The following is a 19,518-nucleotide window of genomic DNA, read 5'->3' as shown; positions in this document are numbered from 1 at the left end:
GGAAGAAACTGAGGCTGTTTGGACTTGCCTGATATCACACAGCCAGTTGGTGTTCGAATAGGAAGAAGAATCCTACAAGGTCTCTCGGCTCCTGGAAAGGTTCTTCTGGAGACCTGGTCCCCCAATGGCCTCATTAAGGTCATCCAAGGGTCAGAATCCCAGGGTCCTCTTGCAGGGCTATGACAGTAGTCCCCCAACAAGGGATCCTATTTGTTTAAGAGAGGTAAACCATACCGTGTTCTGGATTCAAGGAAAAGCCACCAAGTCATTGATAAAAATAGAGATTTTATTTTGCAGAGGAAGATACTACATTGGTGGGGGCGAGGAGCCACTAATAGCTACAATGGAAGGAAATACTGATTCCGGTAGGCAACAACATCTTTGAGAAATTGGGGAGAGGGGAAGAGGGATCCAAAAAAGGCTGGAGAGCAAAAGGGGAGAAGAAGGGAGAGGGATTGAATTGGGGTGGATGGAAGTGGTCTCTGCAAGCCAGGCTGGAACCCAGCATAATAAATAGTTTTATTTACAACAACCAAACTCGTGGCTTTGTATCCACGATTCAGTGCAAATTATTTACACACTGATGAGGAGGCAGGACAGGAAGGGGTAGGAGGTGGCCGAGAGAGGCATGGCTCACAGCTGTTCAATGGCTCCATGACAGAGGCTGGGAGAATTGGGGGTATTTCTCCTGGGCCCCCCAACCTCGTTTTCCACATCACCACAGCTGCCCTCTCACCCTGGCCCCTCCTGGTTCAGCTATAGGCCGGGAGGAGAAAGGCCCTGATGCCCAGGTGTGTGTTCAGGGTCTGGGCCCTTGGCAGGAGAATGGGAAGAGCACGATGGGCCCTGGAGAAAAACTGAGGTTAAAGGGGAGATGGAGAGAGGCAAGGAGGTCACTGGCCCGGTGGGGGAAGTCCAACGGGGCCGTCAGAAACTGACCCCCACAGGGGAGGAAACAGAATCCTTCTCTCTCCTCCTGGCCAAGCAGGGGGCAGTGCAACAAGGGGTCTCCCGGGAGAGGGAGGGAGGTAGGTCCGGGGCAGGTCCGTCAGGATGGCAAGAGGGTTCGTGCCGGCCCAGGCAAGTGGTTTCAGGAGTCCCCAGGTAGGAGGAGGTGGGGGAAATGATCGCGCACGTAGGAATCCCCGGGAGTGCGGCTGTAGGGACCCGGAGGGTGCGAAGGGAGGGTGGGTGTTCTGTTTGGAGGCGGGCGAGAGGACAGCGCTCTTGGAGGCGAGTCCGCGCGGCGGTTCACAGACACTCGTGCAGTACGCGCGTGTGCGTGCAGTTGCGGCAACTGACGTGGCAGCACCAGTGAAAGGTGCAGTTGCAGCGCTCCGTGACGCGCTGTGTGCGCGTGCGGTGGCCCCGGCCACAACAGAGCAGCTCGCAGCCGTCCAGCGCGGGCGATGAGCTGTTGCAGGCGCGCCCCGCCGTGCCCGCTGTCCCCAGGCGTCCGCTGTACGTGCAGAAATTGGGCGATTTCTCAAAGTAGACAAGGTCGTGGGGGGAGGGCGGCTTGTGCGCGGGGTCTTCGGGCTCCAAGCGCAGCAGCTCTGCCCGCGAGGCGCGGTTGCTGCCGCGGTTGCCGTAGAGTACGCGCGAGGCGCCATCGAATCTGTCGCGTAGCACGTCGCCCACCGCGCGCAGCGTGGGCAGCCGCATCCAGCACGTGCGCACCGTGCACGAGCCCGACATCCCGTGGCACTTGCACTCCTGGCGCATCTCGGAGAACACGGTCTGGGAGGAAAGGGGTAGAAAGTGGGTCCCACGGCACTGTCACAGCCAGAGCCATTATCCCAGATACTGCCCCCTTCCGAACCCTGCCAGGACCTCCGCAAGCGCGGAAGGGAGGAAAGGGAAGGGAAGCGTGAAGTCGTCGCGCCGAGATTTGGACACCAGGCCCAACTCCACGCTCCACGCCGGACGTGGTCCCGGCCTCCAAGCCTCGTTTTTTTTTTTTCCAATTATTAACCCGGAGGGGGCTGTAGGCAATACATCCCACGGGCTGCCTGACTTCTAACCTCTTCACTTCTACCTGACCTGCGCACTCTCTTCCATTCTCTGCCTTCCCTTCCAAACTACCGCACCCTCTGGACGTCCTCTTCTGGTTCCCTGCCCTGACGCCTGGCCCTATCACCCACCGTTACTGCCCAGATTCGAGGTCAGCCCCTGCTCAGGGACTCGGAGATCCCCGCCACTGCGCTTCCGGGCAGAACCCCTGAAGCCCGCTCACCGTGCGGCCCGCCTCGTTGTTGTGAAGGTTCATGAGGAAGCGCAGGTCCCGCCCCTTCTCCCCGGAGTCCACAAACTCCCTGCCGAAGAGGCGGCCGAAGTCGATGTTGTCGCTGCAGCCCCCCCAGTGCCAATCGGGGCCCCCAGGACCCCGCCGCCGGTAGTCGCACGTGCAAGACTCGATGGAGCCCTCCGAGCAGGAGCGTGCCACTGAATGCGTAACCCCCGCGGAGGTGATGGCGAAGATAAACGCCGTTTCCCGACAGCCTGTGAGGGAAGGGAGCGGGGATGAGCGAGAAGGTAACGCGAGGGGAGTCGGGGGTGGGGGCGGGGGAAGGCCAGCCTTCTCAATGGAGGGTTCGGGACCCTAGAGGCCGGTGCCCCGACTCCGCCCTTGGAGTCCCGAGAGCCAGGCGGCCCGCTGCGCTGGGAAGCTGGGCTCCTAGAGAAAGCACGTGCGTGGGCACGCAACCCTGACCACGCTTGTGATCACGCGCTCCTGAGACTCTGAGACTCGGGGCGCGCTTGGCTCCTCAGTGGAAGTGGGGCAGCTCAAGAAAGAAAAACCGAGAAGAGGAGAGAGGACGAACTCTGCACTGTCAAGACCTCTCTCCGCAGCCCAGACTTTCGGCCCCGTGTCAGCGATGCGAGCCTTGCTGGACTTGGAGGCGAGACGCTCTGGCAGAGATCAGCTTCCCGGGCGCCTTTCAGAGGGGCCGGGAAAGCGGGGGCCAGCCAGCGTCCACGACTTAGAACTTGCTTCTACTCGGGCGGTGGCGCAGAAAAGTTCAGCTTCGCGCGCGAGGTGCACCGCTGGGAAACGCCTGGCCGAACGAGTCTGGCCCAGAGCTGGCGCTGGGCATGAAGCTCTTGGCGAGTTGATCTTGTAACCTGTGGGCGCCCGGGACATCTTCCCTACACTCGCCCGCCCCTGCCCTGTGAGTGACCCTGCATTCCCCTGGTCCCGGAAGCGTCTCTTTCCTGGGTACCCACCTCGGTTGACGATCTTGCCGAAGAGGTGGGGCCCCGGAGCCGTGGGGCAGTTCCAGCGGCGGTTGCGGAACTGCCACTTGCACTCTCGCACCGCGCTCTGCAGTCCCCCGCTCACGCTGTGCAGGATCCCCGGGTTCTGGCGTATCAGCCGCCGCTGTTTGCGGCTCAGCAGCTGAAGACTGGGCTCTAGCACCAGTTGTAGACTCTTGGAGTCGGTCAGCAGGTTCGTGGAGGAAGCTACGTTCACGATGCCCCTGGTGAGGTGCATGGTAGGAGCTCAAGCTCTGGAAGGGGACTTGCGCCCTAAGCAAAAAAGTCGTGTCTACCCTGTCCTTTTCCTGGGGCTATTTGCCTGGGAGAGCCACAGGACATCAGCGATGAGGTGAAGACTCCGGGCTCCCTGGCTGACTAGTCTGAAAGGAATGGGCGTCCCTAGTTTTGCGCAGGACCACTGGGGGCCCTGGCTCTGGGGACTGGACAGAGAAGGCAAGGGAAACATGAAGACCAGGTGTTCACCTTGGCTCTGAGGGACGGCTTCAGGGCAGCTTGGGGAGGGAATCCTGGCCTGGAGTCCATGCCCACCCAAGAGGTGAAATGCTTAGGAGTCCCACCCTTTTCATCTCTCCTTTCTGAGCACCGGCCTGGCCCTACGCTGCCCGAGACAGGGAAACCTGTGGTGTGGCTACCACCGTGAGGCTGGTCTGGGTCTCACGGATGAAGGGCGGTGCTAGATGGGAGTGGGCTCCCTGCCTGGAGAACCGTGGGCCGCGGCGGGCGGACCATTCACCCACCTCATCAGAACTAGATTCTCTGGAGCAGCTGCGCTCCAGAGCGCCCCTCGGTGTCTCGGAGGCAAGTCAGTGCGGTGGAGGGAGCCTGTCTGCGGATGGATCCCAGAGCGTGGGAGCGGACTGGGGCTGGCCCCTGGCTCTGCGCCCCGGGACAAGTGGCGACCCCGCACCAGCTCACTTACCACCATCGGCCACTGCTGTTGGCGGCCAGGGCTGCAGGCAGAGCGGCCAGCGCCAGCAACAGCGTAGCAGAAACCCAGCCGGGCAGCTGCGCCCAGTGCCCCATGGCCTGCCCGGCCTCGCCGCCTCTGTGCTGAAGTTGGGGCGGCTTTGGCTGCTGCCCGCGACGGTGGGACGGGACGCGGCGGTGGCGGCAGTGGCGAGAGTTCGCAGTCTGGCTCTAACAGCCCTGGGGGCGGGCGGCGGGCAGCATGGCTCGCGGTCCCAGCTGGTGGGCTGTGGCAGCCACGGCGGGCGGCACCGCCTCTTATAGTTGCGGCTCTGGCTGAAGTGACGATAGGAGGCTGCCCCGCCGGGCCACACTGTGGCACCAGGGCGCACCGGTCAGGGGCGCAGACAATGGGCAGCGAGCGGGGCCGTGGCTCCCGCCGGTCTGAGCCGAGAGCTGACGGGCTGGCCGTCGGGGCTCACCCCCGCCCCCTGCCCGGTGGCTCCCGCCTCCCTGCCTGCACTGGCCGCCGACCCCTCCCCTTGGGACGCCCTCCCACGCGCGCCCGCCTCACTCCTCTTCGCGTCCGGAGCCCGTCGGGGACCAGCGTCCGCCAGGGGGCGAGGCGATAGTGTGCTACCGGGAGAGTCTGCGGCAGCCCAGCCGCTTCGCCATCGCCGGCGGTGGGGTCCCTCGACGTCAGCCCGGCCCCGCTGGCGTCCCCTCTCTCCCTACTCCTGAGTAGAGGAAGGAAAGGAAAGCTGTCGTTCTGGGCAGCGACTCCGGGGAGACGCCTCCTTCCCAGGACCACCCCACCAGACCCCGCCCCGACGGCTTGACAGGGAAGGATCAGCGGGAGCCTGAGGGTGCCGCTGGGGTCGTGAAATCCCAGGGGGTGCGTGGGTTGGGGGTAAGTTCACCAAACAGAGCCTGCTGTGGAGAGAAACCGGGGACAGTGGCAGTTTGTTTGTGGGCTGGAAGGCGTGCACAAGTGACTGTGTGTGTGTGTGTGTGTGCGTTGTGTGTGTGTGTGTGTGTGTGTGTGTGTGTGTGTTTAAGTGGCACAATGCAAACCTGAATGCGTATGAGAATGTGTGAGTGTGTCGTGAGGGTGCACACCCATGTGTGTCCTCATGTAAGGAAACTCCTTGTTCCGAGGAGGGATGTTAGGGACCTTTCCAAGGAATCTTGGAATTTAGCTCAGGTCAGAAGGGATCAATCGATCGAGTCATCTTGTCACAGCCACCACCTAGGACAGCGCATCATCTATTTGTGGGGAAGGAGGTGGCAGCCACCCTCAGGAAAGACCCAGATGATTGACTGAGGCATAGAGTGTCTGGAACTGTGTGTGGAGGTGGGTGGATGGATGGATGAGTGTGTGTGCTGGGGAGATTAAATATGCATATATGTGTCACTCTCGCCATGTATACCTTGTGTCATCCTATGGTGCGTCACCCTCAGCATGTGTCAACCTGGGCATGTCACTAGGGGAGGGGCCTGAGCCTGCAACCAAGGCAGCATCAAGATAGAAAAGGCCTGGTGTGGCTGAGTCTCTGAGGATTAGGCTCAGGAAGCGCAGTGGAGTAGATGACAGGTGCGTGTAGGGGTGCAGGAGGGAGGGCTGGGAAGAGAAGAGCTGCTGGCTGAACTGAGCCCAGAATAGAGAACTTATGCCTCCATATGACTGCTTCTTTCTGGATTTTTCTGTCAAATTACCATCTTCCTCCAAAACCTCTGGCTCTTTCCACTCTTACTACATTGAGATACCCAAAATGCTTGTAAGGGTCTCCTCCATTATATGCTTTTCTCTTTTCTCCCTGGGACTCCAACTCCGTTTCAAGGCTACCTTGGCCTCCTATTAAGGATGTGGCAGCTGTGCCCTCTGTGGGGCATAGCAAGCACTGCCAGCCTGGTTATTATGCCCCAGCAGCACACACACATTGCCCCTGGAAAGAGGGAAGATCTTTTTTATGTCTCTCTCTTCTCTCACTTTACAGAGGAAAAAGTAGATTAAGAAATTGTTCAAGGTCCACACAGCTAATAAATGACCAAATGGGGACACTTGGCTGGATCATTCGGTGGAGCATGTGACTCTTGTTGACCTTGGGATTGTAAATTGGGGCCCCCTATAGGGTGTAGAGATAACTTAAAAGTAAAACCTTTAGAAAATGAATACATGGCAGGGGGAACTTGGGTGGCTCAGTTGGTTAAGCATCTTGATTTCTGCTCAGGTCATGATCTCAGGGTCGTGAGATTGAGCCCTGTGTGGGCTCCACATGCAGTGGGGAGTCTGCTTCTCCTCCTCTCCTTCTCCTTCTCCTTCTGCCCTCTCCCTGTGTGCACGCTCTCTCTCTAAAATAAATAAATACATTTTTTCTTAAAAAATGAATAATAAACGGTAGAGCTAGAATTAAACCCAGATCATTTTGACTCAAAGCCCACGTTCTTTCCACCTTACAAGCTATTTCTGAATGTGCAGCAATCATAAAGCTGGGGGCCTTTCTCCAAACTGACAGATAAATAAAAATGATCCTTAGGGTTTTTCTGTCTCCCTTTTGGATCTTCTCTTTTTCATCTCCTCTGCCTTCAGGGTACTTTCTAAATGAGTATGTACCCAGGTCTGATCCTAAAAAAGTTCCAAGTCTCAGAATTTCCCCTTCAAGGTGGGGAAGTCACTCTAAGGAGTACATGTCTGATGAGTTTAAGTAATCTTCCTGGGGCAATTCTATTTTAGATGAGATGCTGATTAACCCAGATGGAGCCTGAGGGAGGTTGTTTTTGAGGGCAACATCCTTCCCAGTCCTATTGCCCCATCCACTGTACCTGGTCCCTCCAAGATTTCAACCCTGAAGGACAAGGTGTATTGGTCCAGCATCCTCCCCAGGTCCAAAAGTCAGTAATCTCTCCAGAGGACACCCTGGAGAGGGTACAAGATGGCTCAAGTAAATAGACAATGATGGGCAGCTTGTCCTTTGTCCCTTGGGAGTTTATTCCCATTGGGACCTGGAGCATGTCTTTTTGGCCTATGGATTGATAAAACCGCCTAGAGGATGGAGATGCACTGGAAGACAGGCAGTCCCATCTGTGGCCATTGGTGACAGAAAAGAAAGGAAGGAAGGAAGGGAGGAAGAGAGAAAGAAAGAAAAGAAAGAGCTAGTATACTCTGTTCTACCATTCCACCCACCAGGAGTAGTGGGGAAGAGTGGGAGGGGAAGTCTCCAAGTCTGGGTCACACTGTGAGTGACCTGGCCCAAATTTCTGTTTAGATCAAATCATCACTCTGTTGTTTTTCCTGTTTCTTTCCTGCATCTTCAGTTTACCTCTGCACCAGATCATACCTATCAGCATGCCAAGTGCTGTAATATTTCCCATCTAAAACTGCCAAAGCTTCATTTGACTCCACATTACCTCCCAGGATTGCCCCATTTCTCTGCTCTCTTTTACAGCAAAGCTCAAAAGGGTTGCTTTAATCACTAGCACTAATTTCTTTTCTTTATTCTCTCTTTCCACCCTGATCACATCTTTGAACCTGCTACCCTTCCTTATCAAAATCATCCATGACCTCTGGATTGCTCTACAGTCAAATCTTAGTTTTCAGCCTAATCAGCTTTCCAGGAACAGCAGACAGAATCAAACGCTTCCTCCTTCTTTCTCACTTGGGTTCTAGAACACCATTCCTACCTCCCTAGCTGCTCACCATCTCAGTCTCCTTACCTGGTTCCACCCTCTATACCAATTTCTAAGCTTCAGAATGTAACCCAATTCAATCTGGACTTTCTTCTCAATCTACACTCACTCTCTTGGTGAACTATTCAGTCTCACGCTCCCTAATTTATACATCTGGCCCTGAACTCTGGACTTGCACATCTAACACTTGAATAAGCATGTACATGGTCAAAACTCGAATGCCTGGTTCTTCCCCCATCCTAACCTGCTCTTTCTTTGGTTGTCCCATTTCAGTAAACGGCCACCTCCATCCTTTTGGTTTCTCAGGACAAGAACCTTAGAGTCACCCTTGATCCATCTGTTCTCTAGTACTTCATGTCAAGTTCATGGACAAATCCTGTCCTTCTGTATTTAAAATATATGCAAACTTGGACCCATTCTTATCCTTGGGCAAAGCCACCATCCCCTCTCTCTTGTACTACTGCACTAGCCTCATGGCAGCACTCCCTGCTCCTACCTTTGCCCTCCACACTCTCTTCTCCACATAGCAGCCAGAGCTATGCTTTCTAAAACCCAAGTCAGATCGCTTCATTCCTCTGCTCAGAATTTTCCAATGATTCCCCATCTCAGTCAAAGAAAAAAGGTGAGCTTTTTACAGTGGCCTACTTAGCCCTCTATGATTTCACCCTACTCCTTCTTCGTCCTCTAACTTTCACTGTTTGCACTCTCTCCCCTGTGGGTTCCTTCCTTTGGCCACACTGGCCTACTTGCTGATTCCCTGAACATACCAAGCAAGTTCCTGTCTCGGGATACTTGCACCTGCTTTTCTGTGTTCTGGAAGACCCTTCCTCAGATAGCTCCATAGAATGGTTCCCTCACTTTCTTTGTCATTCCCCCTATATAAAATGGAATCCTGCTGCCTGTCTCCTTTACCTTGCTCTATTTTTCTACCACTTTTGACCACAGAGAACTTTAAAGGCTCAAAGTAGAAAATCAGTAGCAAACCACCTCTCTGGAATGGGAACAGGAGCAAGATGTCGGAGGGGAAAGGGGCTTTACCTTGTTGTTGGGAGTGTGAGGGGGAGTCAGGGAACCAGGACTGAGAAATCTGTGAGCAGAGGGGCCTACCTTCCTTTGAAGCACCAGCAGGCGGCACTCCCTCCTCGTGCTGGGAAGACATCAGCCTCTGGTAGAGAAGGGGGCCAAGTTCTGTCTATGGTAATCCCACAGATTTGTTGGGGCTAACTGTTTAACTGTTGGGGGTTTCCCCAGGGAGTCCAGTGCAGTGGGGCTGCAGACTCTTTGGTGCCTCCGGGTGGTGGCCCATGGTGCTGCAGCAGAAGGCGTGAGAGGCGGAGGGTGGGCAGTGCAGCTGAGCTCACCGCCGAGGGCGCATCCATCCCTCCCGGGCCTATAATTTGGGTTCCCCGAGCTTGGCCGCCCCTATCAGCGGCTCAGCAATAGATGAGTCAGCCGGGACCCCGGGCCAAGGCAAACATGAGGGGAGGAGGAGGCTTCCGAGCCTTTGCTCTGCTCTCGTGGCCGCCTCAGTTGCTCTATTCCCCCAATCTCCCAGGGCCCCCACTCTTTTCTTTGACCCCCGCCCTCCAGGGCCCCAGTGTTCTTCTCAGCTTGTTCTTGCTACATCCCCATGATGGGAAAGCAGCCTCCAGTCTTCTCATTGAGGGGAACGGGGACCAGCTTGCTCCCACTCCCTCCCCAAAGTAATGACAGCCCCTCACTTTCCCCCTCCTGTCATGGCCCCAACCCCTGTCAAGGTCTCTCTGGTTCCTGCCCCTCCCCTTTCCTGGAGCTGGCCGCGTGCTTGGGGTATTAGGCAATGGGTGTGTACCCACAGCCCTCTCCAGACCCCGCCTGCTCCACCACCCTCCAGCCGCCTGCGGGTCAGTGCTCAGGCCAGCCGGTCGGGCCAAGGGCACTGGGGGCCAGTTCAGGCCACCCAGTCTGCCTGCTTGTGGCCTCCTGTCCCAGAGCTGGGCTTTTGCATGGAGAGGGAACAGGAGTGTGGGTCGTTGGATTTGTGACAGACCAGCCTGGGGAACCCGGGAGCCACGGAGAAGTTGGAGTCTAGGGTAATTGTTCTGACCTTAGGTCTTCCTTGACACCTGACTGTTCTATAGCCTGACAAGGGTAGAATCAGAAGTAACAATCAGAAACCTGAGAGAAATACAAAAAACCAGAGACCTGGAAAAATACAAAGGTCCATGGGAGAAGAGAGGCATAGGAAACTTCATCCCCTTCCTCCGGAGAACTGAGTGGAATCCCAGGCTGACATGCAGGATGGAGGACAAGGTCACTGAATCCAGGTGTAAGGATGAAAGCTACTGAGATAGAGCTTGCAGATTCTAGTGGCCTCAAAAGCCACACATGGTGTGGGTCTTGGCATCTGAACAGGAAGGAGAGGCAGGAATTCTAGGGCTATTTCTCTTCCTTCCTTGGCCCCAGAGGTGAGAAAGCAAAGAAAAGCCACCAGAGCTGTCCAGTGTTAGGAACCATGGCGCTTTTTTTTTTTTTTTTTACCTCTCAGCCCGCTGGAGACCTGGTGCATAAAGGTGGTCAATAAATAATATGACCACGGATGTCACTGATCTCGGACTGCTCTGCCCCCTAGACAGCAGCGCCCCCTGCAGCACAGGGCAGGCCCTGCAGCAGCATAGGCCAGAGGCTGACTGCCCCCAGAAGAGCTGCAAGGCCACCACCAAGGAAGAGATGACTGTGGCTGTGGGTTTCAGGCCCCGTGGCTCTGCTTCCCCAGGGGGCCTGTCTCTGAGTCAACGTGCCAGCTTCGGGCGCGCGGGGCCAGTCGTGCCTTGGGCTGCGGTCTGGCAGGGGCGGGGGGCGGCTGGGAAGCCTGGGGCCCCTCTCTGGCAAAAATAGCCCGCAGTGGTTAGAGCTGGGAGGGTGAGTCAGGCAGGAGCGCAGTGACGCCTAACCCCTTCACTGCCACTGGAGCTCCCTAAGGTGGTTTGCTCTGGTCTGTGCACCCCTAGATCAGACACTTTCCCTGGCTGTCCTCAGGCTGGGCTCAGTCTGGGATCCCAAGGCCCTCCTCGTTCCATGTGAAGCAAGTCTGAAAGCCTGGAGCAAGAATCTGGGCCACTCCTAGTGCAGAGCTGGGATCTCGGGATGGGGCAGGAGAACTCTGTGGGCAAGGATGCCTATAAGCCAAGGGAAGCATAGGAGAAAGCTGGAGATCTTTGGGGCTACCCGAGCCTTTGCTAGGACCAAACTCTGAGGCCAAGTCTGACCCCTCCCAAGGGGCAGGCGCAGAGCTCAGAGGTGGGAGGAGGCCAAGCCACCCAGAAGGGAGCTTTTCCTGCTGGCTCTGAGTGCTCTGAGGCGCGCTCTGTCGCTGAGGGCTCTTCCCAACATTGTCCAGGGAGGGAAGCTGATTCCCTGCTCCGTGTTCATCTTGTCAGAGGCACTCACCAGCCATCCAGCTCTTGGTGGGGAAACCGAGGCAAAGAGAAATGACCACGTGGGACCAGAGTCCTGTCTCCCTAGTCTGGGTCACTGCACCGTCCTTGCAGACTTGGCTACCCAGAGCAGGTGAGAGGCACTCTGGTCACCACCCCCTTCAGTGGGGCCAAGCGTGAACCCAGGCGTCGGGGGAGAGGGTGTGTGTGTAGGCTGGGAGGAGGGGGAGCGCCTGCGCTCCCCCGGGTCAAGGCGGGGGGTGCGAGGAGTGGGGTGGGGATGCCCGGGGCTTGGGGAGGGGCCGCAGCTCTGTCAGCCACAGCAGAGCTGCCTATGAGCTCGGCACGAGTTGAGTAGAGCCGGAGCCCCCAGTTCCTTGCTAGACCGCTCGCTAGCTTTCTCGATCACTCCCTCCCTTCCTCCCTCCCTTCCTCCCGGAGGCTGCGGCGGCGCTGGGGAAGCAGCGAAGAGGAGTGGCCCTGCCCTGGAAGAATGCGGCTCTGCCGAAGGGGCAGAACCCGACGCAGTCTCCCCACGGTTTGAGAAGCCCGAGCCCAGGCGACCCAACCTTGCCGGTAGTCACCTCGCACCAGAGCAGCAGGTAATCGGAGCCGGGAAAGCAGGGAGGGCAGGGACACGCACACGGGGTGAGACAGGCACACGGATAGTCAGTCAGACAGACAGACAGACACGCATCCGCCCACTGGGGCATGGAGACACAGAGAGAGACAGGGATATTGGCAGAGATAAAGACAGCAAATAAACGAATATCCCCAGATCAGAATGGCATTGAACGAGGGAGTAAAGGGATGGGGAATGAGCCTGGGACCTGCGGGGACCAGACGGGCATCGCAGACGAGGGAAACACTAGTTAGGAAAGGCGGACGAGGAGGAAGAGGACTCAGCCTGCGCTGCGGTCCTTTTCAGGCGGGAACCAGGTCTCCTCCCTGTCTGGCGCACCTGGGGCCTCCCCTCTCTCCCGACTGCGGAAAAAGTGGGTAGAGCAGGATTGGGAACGCATTCCTCCACCCCTCTCACCAAAGCTGCCTGCCCTCGACGGCATCTGAAGGTGACCCTCCCCCACACCCCGCCATCTGTAGGTGGTGCAGAACCCTGTTCTAATCCCGCCCCCCCCAATCCCGCCCCCTAGCCCTGAGAGCCTTGCTCTGTTGGGTGAGGGAAGCCAGTCGTGGGGCCCTCAAAGAGGGAGCGGTGGCAAGATGGTGGAGTGGTGTTTGTGAGTCAGTTATGTCTGAGTTTGCACTTGAGTGTGTGTGTGCCAGGCATTGTGTCTGGCTGGGTCCAGCTCCAGTGGCTCTTGCCTAAGCCCCAGCTGAGACAACCAGACTCTTCCTCCAGGGTCCAGAGTTAGGGGTGATTCTTCTTGTTTTGCTTGGGGAGAGATGAAAAGGGTTCCTAGAGCGCACTGGTGAGTTAGGAATCCTTGGTTGCCCCGGGGCCAGCCCACCCTATTCCGAAGCCCCCAAATCTCCTTGTCCCGCAGGCCCTGATCGATCTGCCCACCAGGGCCTTCGGGCCCGGGGTTCGACATGCCGGAGGAGCCCCGGCCGCGGCCTCCGCCCTCGGGCTTTGCGGGTCTCCTGTTCCTGGCGTTGTGCAGTCGGTGAGCAGATCCCCCCTGTCACCCTGGCCACGAAAAAAAGCCGGAGGCTGAAAGCACCAACCTAGGACGGGAGGAGTCGGAGGGGGCGCGAGGCCTGGACCACAGACCCCCGAAACGCCTTCTGCGTTCCCAGGGCCCTCAGCAATGAGATTCTGGGCCTGAAGCTGCCCGGCGAGCCGCCGCTGACCGCCAACACCGTGTGCTTGACGCTGTCGGGCCTGAGCAAGCGGCAGCTGGGCCTCTGCCTGCGTAGCCCCGACGTGACGGCATCCGCACTTCAAGGCCTGCACATCGCGGTCCACGAGTGTCAGCACCAGCTGCGCGACCAGCGCTGGAACTGCTCCGCGCTCGAGGGCGGCGGCCGCCTGCCCCACCACAGCGCCATCCTCAAGCGCGGTGAGCGGGGCCGGCGTGTCTGCGCCGCTGGGGCCGGGGGTGGGGGCCAGGCCGAGGCGAGCGGAGGCGGGAAGGGACCGGTTCACGACTCCAGGAGGGGCCTCTCTCCGGGAATTCCCCCCACCCACCCCCCACACACACCCAGGAGCCACAGAGCTGGGCCTGGCCACCCGTCTGGGTCCCTGCGCCTCACTTCCACCTGCGTGCTGCCGGCAAGGCAGCTGGGTCGCTGTTCCCCTACCCTAGGGCCCCCCTTTCTTTTTTCCACCGGGCTCATCTGGGTTGCACCTGCGAGCCAGAGATGCCCCCAGCCCTGGAAGCTTCAAACATCCCCCTCATTCCCTCCCCCAATTTCTTCCCCCCCTCCCTCTCCTTGGACAAGCCCAGGCTGGTGTCCCCAGAGCCTCAGCGGGGGTGGGGTGACGCCCCCAACCGTTTAAGGGTTAAACCTACTCCCCTAATTGCTGGGGTTCCCAGGAGCAGAGGCTGGGAACAAAGACCCTGATGGCTTTGAAGCCGGGGAGCAGCCCCCTCCTCTGTGCTGTGGGGGCCCCAGGTGGCTCTCACCTGAGCAGGTGAGGAACGGCTGGAGGGGCGAAGAACAGGTCACTGCTGGTCTGGTCTGGGAGGTATGGTCTGGAAGGCATCGTTGCCTCTTGCCAGGCCATGCCCGTGTTTCCTCCCTGGAGGAGTAAAGATCCATTCTGGGCTCAGCTAGAGGGTGGGGGCAGTACTTCAGGGACTACGGGGTTAATAGGCAGCTGCCATCTGCGGGGGAATTCCCAAGACATGTGCAAACAGCTTCACCCCTGGAGGGTTGAGGTTGGGGGGGATTGGGAGGCTGGGCCAAAACCCCTGCATCCTGGGGTGGGAGAGGCCCGGCCCCTAAGGAGGTGCTGTGTCTCATCCTCTCAGGGCTCAAGAAAGCCCCTACCTAAAAGGAAGTAAGGGACCCCCCCAAATGAGAAGCATGGGAAAAGCTTGTCATCTTGAGCCTCTGTGACCCCCAAAACATAACAAAGATACCAACATTTTAAGAGGGCCTCAGGGAAAATCACCCTGCACCCACCTCCCCCCCCCAGCATTTTATAGAGTAATATAGCAGGTTAGAATAAACTTAAAGGGCAAATAGAAAACCAGAAACTGGAAAGGGGAAGGATAGTGCCATAGCTCCAGTGCTTTGGGGTTTTGGGGTGGTGGAGCAAGGTTTGTTAAAGGGCCCTAAAAAAAAAAGAACCTGAAAGTCTCTGCTTCCACCCCACCACACAAGCTCCCTGCTGGGCTGGGGAATTTTTAAAGCTTTCAGATGTAGAACTCAGTGATCACTTCTTCAAAGACCTCGGGGACTCCCTCTCAGTCACCTGCCAACCCCAGGGCTCTTGCCCTCCAGCTAGTTCTTTCATCTGCACCCGAAAATCCCAGACTTACAGAACGAGGCTGGGGCTCAGAGATCAATCTCAGCCAGCCCCTCCCTTAATAAATGAGGAAACTGAGGCTCCGTGCTTCCGCTCCCTTCCTTCTCTGTGACTTTCTTCCAAATTAGGCAGCTGGTAAATGACAGGGTCAGGATTCAGTTAGGAATTCCCGGAATTGAAGGGTGGCTGCTTATTTCCTTCCACCTCCCCACTCCAGCTGCCTGTCAACCTTATGCCTCCGTCACACCCTTTTCATCCCCAGGTTTTCGGGAGAGTGCTTTTTCCTTCTCCATGCTGGCGGCAGGGGTCATGCACGCGGTCGCCACGGCCTGCAGCCTGGGCAGGCTAGCGAGCTGCGGCTGCGGCTGGAAGGGCAGTGGTGAGCAGGACCGGCTGAGGGCCAAGCTGCTGCAGCTGCAGGCTCTGTCCCGGGGCAAGAGTTTCCCCCACTCCCTGCCCAGCCCTGGCCCCGGCTTAGGTCCCAGCCCCGGCCCCCAGGACACGTGGGAATGGGGTGGCTGTAACCAGGACATGGACTTTGGAGAGAAGTTCTCTCGGGATTTCTTGGATTCCAGGGAAGCTCCCCGGGACATCCAGGCAAGAATGCGAATCCACAACAACAGGGTGGGGCGACAGGTATGTGTGTGCAACTTGTCCTGAGTCTCCTTAGCTTTTGAGGCCTGGCTAGAAAGAGAGAGGCTTCGCAGGCAGAAAGGAGGACGGGCCGCGGTGGGGGATGGCCGCTCACCCATCTAGGTGACCTCAAGCAAGTCACTTAACCTCAGTTTTGCATCTGTAAAAAGAATCTAATGATACCTACCTTAACGATGTGATTAAGAGTGAGCCAGCAAATAGGGCACTGGGCAGAGTGCCTCGTCCTTGGCAGGTGCTCATTACAGGGTAGCTATTATCACAGCTGCCTTCCTACGGGAAGGGTGCTCATTTTTAGTGCTCGCTCTGGAAAGAGGACTGGATGGCGACTCAGGACAACTGGAGTTGAGTTCTGTTCACATCTAGTTGTCTAAGCTGAGTCTCTGTTCCTGGCTAGGGATTAAAGATGGGCAAATCATTCTGCTCTGGCTTCAGTCCTCCAACCAGAAGATGAGGGAGTTGAGCTGTTAGCCAGCCCTGCAGTGCCCTTTCTCTTCTGATATTCCATGATCATTCTCGCCTCTATTTCTCCCTCCCTGTGCTCTCTGTTCCCTCCCCTCTGCTGTGCCCCTGTGCCCTGCCCCTTTGCTGCCCTTCCCTTCACCTCTCGCCCCCCACCCCCCTCAACCTCCCGGCGCTCTAGGTGGTAACTGAAAACCTGAAGCGGAAATGCAAGTGTCACGGCACATCGGGCAGCTGCCAGTTCAAGACCTGCTGGAGGGCGGCCCCAGAGTTCCGGGCGGTGGGGGCAGCGCTGAGGGAGCGGCTGGGTCGGGCCGTCTTCATCGATACCCACAACCGCAACTCCGGAGCCTTCCAACCCCGCCTGCGTCCCCGTCGCCTTTCGGGAGAGCTGGTTTACTTTGAGAAGTCTCCCGACTTCTGTGAGCGAGACCCTACCGTGGGCTCCCCCGGCACTCGGGGCCGGGCATGCAACAAGACCAGTCGTCTGCTGGACGGCTGCGGCAGCCTGTGCTGCGGCCGTGGGCACAATATGCTTCGGCAGACGCGAGTTGAGCGCTGTCATTGCCGCTTCCATTGGTGCTGCTACGTGCTGTGCGACGAGTGCAAGGTCACAGAGTGGGTCAACGTGTGTAAGTGAGGGGCGGCTTCACCGCAGGGCTGGCAGAGGGCAGGAGCGCCTTTTCAGCCTTTTGCTCCGATTTCTGGCCAGGGTCAATATCGGCTCCTAGAAACTCAAAGCATCGGCCTGGAAGCAGCTCTGGGGGTGGTGGGGGTCAGGCAGAGTCTGTGATGTGCAGCCTTCTCCCCCACGATAGGAGGGCCTGGGCGGGAAAGCTGTCACCCCCTTCTTCTGCTCCTCAAACAGCTGAAATGAACGAAGGCTACATGCACTGTATTGTCTCCCTCTCCCCAATCCTGGAGTCCCTTTAGCTCTGGTTCTTACTCCTTCTGGCTGGGGTGTCCTTGTAGTTTGATCACTCCTCTCCTTTGAGGAATAGCCCCAGGCATTGTGTGGAGCCATAGACCTGTATCGGCGATACCACTCCTTCCTATCTGCTGATCCCAAACTCCTCTACAGCAGCCTGGGCCCCTTCTTCTGGGGGAATAGGAGACAGTGGTAGAGAGGTTTTTCTTGGGGAAGGGACAGAGTGCTGGAGGGGGCTCTCCTTTGAGTCCTCAGAGAGTTGTTTGTCTAGGCCCTTAGGAAAACTCTCTCCCCCATTCAGATGTTAAAGGAAACCCTCCAAAGGAAGAATTTTACCTAAGACTCTCTGAGCCTTTTATTTGTTCCTTAGCAGGAGGGATGGGAATGGATAATTTATTGTACTGAGACTTGTTCTTGGTTTCTGTCTGTAACTAAAATAAATTAAACTACTGGACCAGTGGCTTCAGGTGGTTCTATTTCTGCCCACACTTGCGATCCCAGTCCATCACTTCTTTTCCAGGTGAATTCTACCCTCATACACCCAATGTCTTTATTTACATGTATCCTGCCTAGTTCCACAAAGGATTTGAAATGGTCCTCAGTGATTCAGTTGGCATCTCTCTTTGTGAAAAACCAGAGGGTACTTCGAGGTTGGGGGTGGGGGCTGGATATCCAAACATAGGCCCAATTTACTTTTTACGTGCTTCAACTCCAGACCTCACCTTGGTCCTTGCCCTAGAACTAGGGTTGGCATTTTTTCTTTTACCTGTAGAGGGCTTGAAAGTGAGTAAACAGTTGACCCTTAAACAACATCCGCGGTTTGGGGGCGTCCCCACTATCTAAGCAGTCAAAAATCTGTATGTAACTTTTGGGTCTCCCAAAACTTAACTATTTATAGCCTACTGTTGACCTTACCAATAACAGAAACAGTCCATTAACAGATTAACACATACTTTGTATGCCACGTGTTTTATATACTGTGTACTTATGAGAAAATAAATTAGAGAAAAGAAAATGTTATTAAAAATCATAAGGAGGGGCGTCTGGGTGGCTCAGTGGGTTAAACCCTCTGCCTTCAGCTCAGGTCATGATCCCAGGTTCCTGGGATCCAGCCCCATATCAGGCTCTCTGCTCAGCAGGGAGCCTGCTTCCCTTCCTCTCTCTCTGCCTGCCTCTCTGCCTACTTGTGATCTCTGTCAAATAAATAAATAAAATCTTAAAAAAAAAAATAAGGAGGGACGCCTGGGTGGCTCAGTGGGTTAAAGCTTCTGCCTTTGGCTCAGGTCATGATCCCAGGGTCCTGGGGTCAGCCCCACATCAGGCTCTCTGCTCAGCAGGGAGCCGGCTTCCTCCTCTCTCTCTCTGCCTACTTGTGATCTCTGTCTGTCAAATAAATAAAATCTTTAAAAAAAAATCATAAGATGAAACACATTTACAGTAGTATAAGGTATTTGTTTTTAAAAATCTACGTATTAAGTGGACCTGCACAGTTCAAACCTGTGTTATTCAAGGGTCAGCTGGATTAAGCTTGTGGGGTTTGTTGCAACTACTCAACTCTGCCATAATTACTCAACTCTGTTGTTGTGAATCAGAAGTAGCCATAGACTACACATAAACAAATGGGTGTGGCTGTGTCCAATAAGGCTTAATTCATAGAACCTGATTTCGGGTGAGATTAGGTTCTCTGGCTGTACTTTGTTGACCCCTGCCTACAGCATGTGGTTACCTCTGCTCTGGAGATTTCAAGTCCTGAGCGGATCTCAACATTAAGCCGGGACCCAAAAGAGCAGGTGCTTTTCTTTATGGCTCCAAATCAGAGAACTTGGGAGGGGGATATAAGACTAATGGGACACATCGCTTCTCGGCCTTTTGGCTAAGATCAAGTGTAGACTAATGGGACACATATAAAAGAGATTCCAGAGCTCAGAAAGGGAGTGTTTTGCTCTGGAAACCAGCAAAAACAGCATGCTTTCCTACTGAATTATTTGCATATGTATTTTGTCCTTCCTTATTCAGAGCTCTTCTGCATTTAATCTTAGCAAAATAATTCCTTTATCTTTTAGGAGATAATCAAAACTAGAGAAAACAGATTTTTAAACAATTATAATCTATTCCTACCCCAGTATCTTTGAAAAGCATTATCATTCAATTCAGAAAAGGGACAGGCATCACACATTCAGAACTTTACAAGTTACTAAATGTTTATGGGTTTGCAAGATGCTGCCTCTAACAGGTCATCTCTTTGGCCGTGGAATGTAGAAATGGTTTTCTCTATTTCTCTAGGCAATAGGTATATCTGCTACCCAAATTACCCTCAAAATCAGGTGATTTTGCTATTCAGGTGGCAAGAGCATTTTGAGGAATGTTGGGTTAGGCCAGTATTTTATGGCATAATCTTATGTCCTGAATTTCCACTTAAGAGTCCTGGACTTGGAAATCTGATGGAAGCGGGAAGATATCTCATCCTTACTTCAGTCACTGACTAAGCCTGGTGTGTATGGGGCAGAGAGGGGATGCAGTTAGAATGGACATAGGATATGAGAGAGAATAATGTTAAGGAGCAACCAGAATGGGAATTTCTCATTTCTCTGATGGCATTACAGCAAGAATATTTCAGCTTTTTCCTGTTTCCTTCCTCTGTATTCCCTTTGGCTCCCTCTCTTTCTAGCTTTCTCTTTCGTCAGACACACTCTGTGGCAAACTTAAGCCCCAAACCACAACCTTGAGAAATTCCAAATGGATTTTGTCAG

The 19,518-nt window shown here is 55.7% G+C and overlaps 2 protein-coding genes across 4 annotated transcripts; one reads left to right on the top strand and one right to left on the bottom strand.

The window, feature by feature from the left end:
- Window positions 1–291: 291 nt before the first annotated feature.
- WNT1 (Wnt family member 1) lies at window positions 292–4,707 on the bottom strand. The gene is made up of 4 exons (XM_032348071.1): window positions 4,202–4,707; window positions 3,229–3,482; window positions 2,237–2,502; window positions 292–1,740 (listed from the first exon to the last, which is right to left on the bottom strand). Exons 1-4 carry the CDS (start codon window positions 4,303–4,305, stop codon window positions 1,252–1,254), a joined length of 1,113 nt encoding a protein of 370 aa, XP_032203962.1. The 5' UTR covers window positions 4,306–4,707; the 3' UTR covers window positions 292–1,251.
- Window positions 4,708–4,717: 10 nt separating this feature from the next.
- WNT10B (Wnt family member 10B) lies at window positions 4,718–17,220 on the top strand. Of its 3 annotated transcripts, XM_032348068.1 has the most exons (7): window positions 4,718–5,098; window positions 11,295–11,424; window positions 11,757–11,893; window positions 12,797–12,916; window positions 13,050–13,312; window positions 14,990–15,363; window positions 16,022–17,220. In XM_032348068.1, exons 4-7 carry the CDS (start codon window positions 12,843–12,845, stop codon window positions 16,478–16,480), a joined length of 1,170 nt encoding a protein of 389 aa, XP_032203959.1. In that variant the 5' UTR covers window positions 4,718–5,098; window positions 11,295–11,424; window positions 11,757–11,893; window positions 12,797–12,842; the 3' UTR covers window positions 16,481–17,220. The 3 variants fall into 3 exon arrangements, with proteins under 3 accessions (XP_032203959.1, XP_032203960.1, XP_032203961.1); XM_032348069.1 differs by lacking the exons at window positions 4,718–5,098; window positions 11,295–11,424; window positions 11,757–11,893 and adding an exon at window positions 12,465–12,529; XM_032348070.1 differs by lacking the exons at window positions 4,718–5,098; window positions 11,295–11,424; window positions 11,757–11,893 and adding an exon at window positions 12,676–12,721.
- The last annotated feature ends 2,298 nt before the right edge of the window (window positions 17,221–19,518 follow it).

The sequence above is a fragment of the Mustela erminea genome, chromosome 6, assembly GCF_009829155.1.
Source record: "Mustela erminea isolate mMusErm1 chromosome 6, mMusErm1.Pri, whole genome shotgun sequence".
NCBI classification, from domain to species: Eukaryota; Metazoa; Chordata; class Mammalia; order Carnivora; family Mustelidae; genus Mustela; species Mustela erminea.
Note: the sequence above shows the minus strand (reverse complement) of the source record. Positions and strands in the feature narration are given on the sequence as shown.

Coding starts and splice junctions, on each gene's coding strand:
- WNT1 (XM_032348071.1), bottom strand. CDS start 4,305: ATGGGGCACTGGGCGCAGCTGCCCGGCTGGGTTTCTGCTACGCTGTTG. Junction 3,483..4,201: donor AACAGCAGTGGCCGATGGTG/GTAAGTGAGCTG, acceptor GCACCTCACCAG/GGGCATCGTGAACGTAGCTT. Junction 1,741..2,236: donor ACAACGAGGCGGGCCGCACG/GTGAGCGGGCTT, acceptor CTTTCCTCCCAG/ACCGTGTTCTCCGAGATGCG.
- WNT10B (XM_032348068.1), top strand. CDS start 12,843: ATGCCGGAGGAGCCCCGGCCGCGGCCTCCGCCCTCGGGCTTTGCGGGT. Junction 12,917..13,049: donor TTCCTGGCGTTGTGCAGTCG/GTGAGCAGATCC, acceptor CTGCGTTCCCAG/GGCCCTCAGCAATGAGATTC. Junction 15,364..16,021: donor ACAACAGGGTGGGGCGACAG/GTATGTGTGTGC, acceptor CCGGCGCTCTAG/GTGGTAACTGAAAACCTGAA.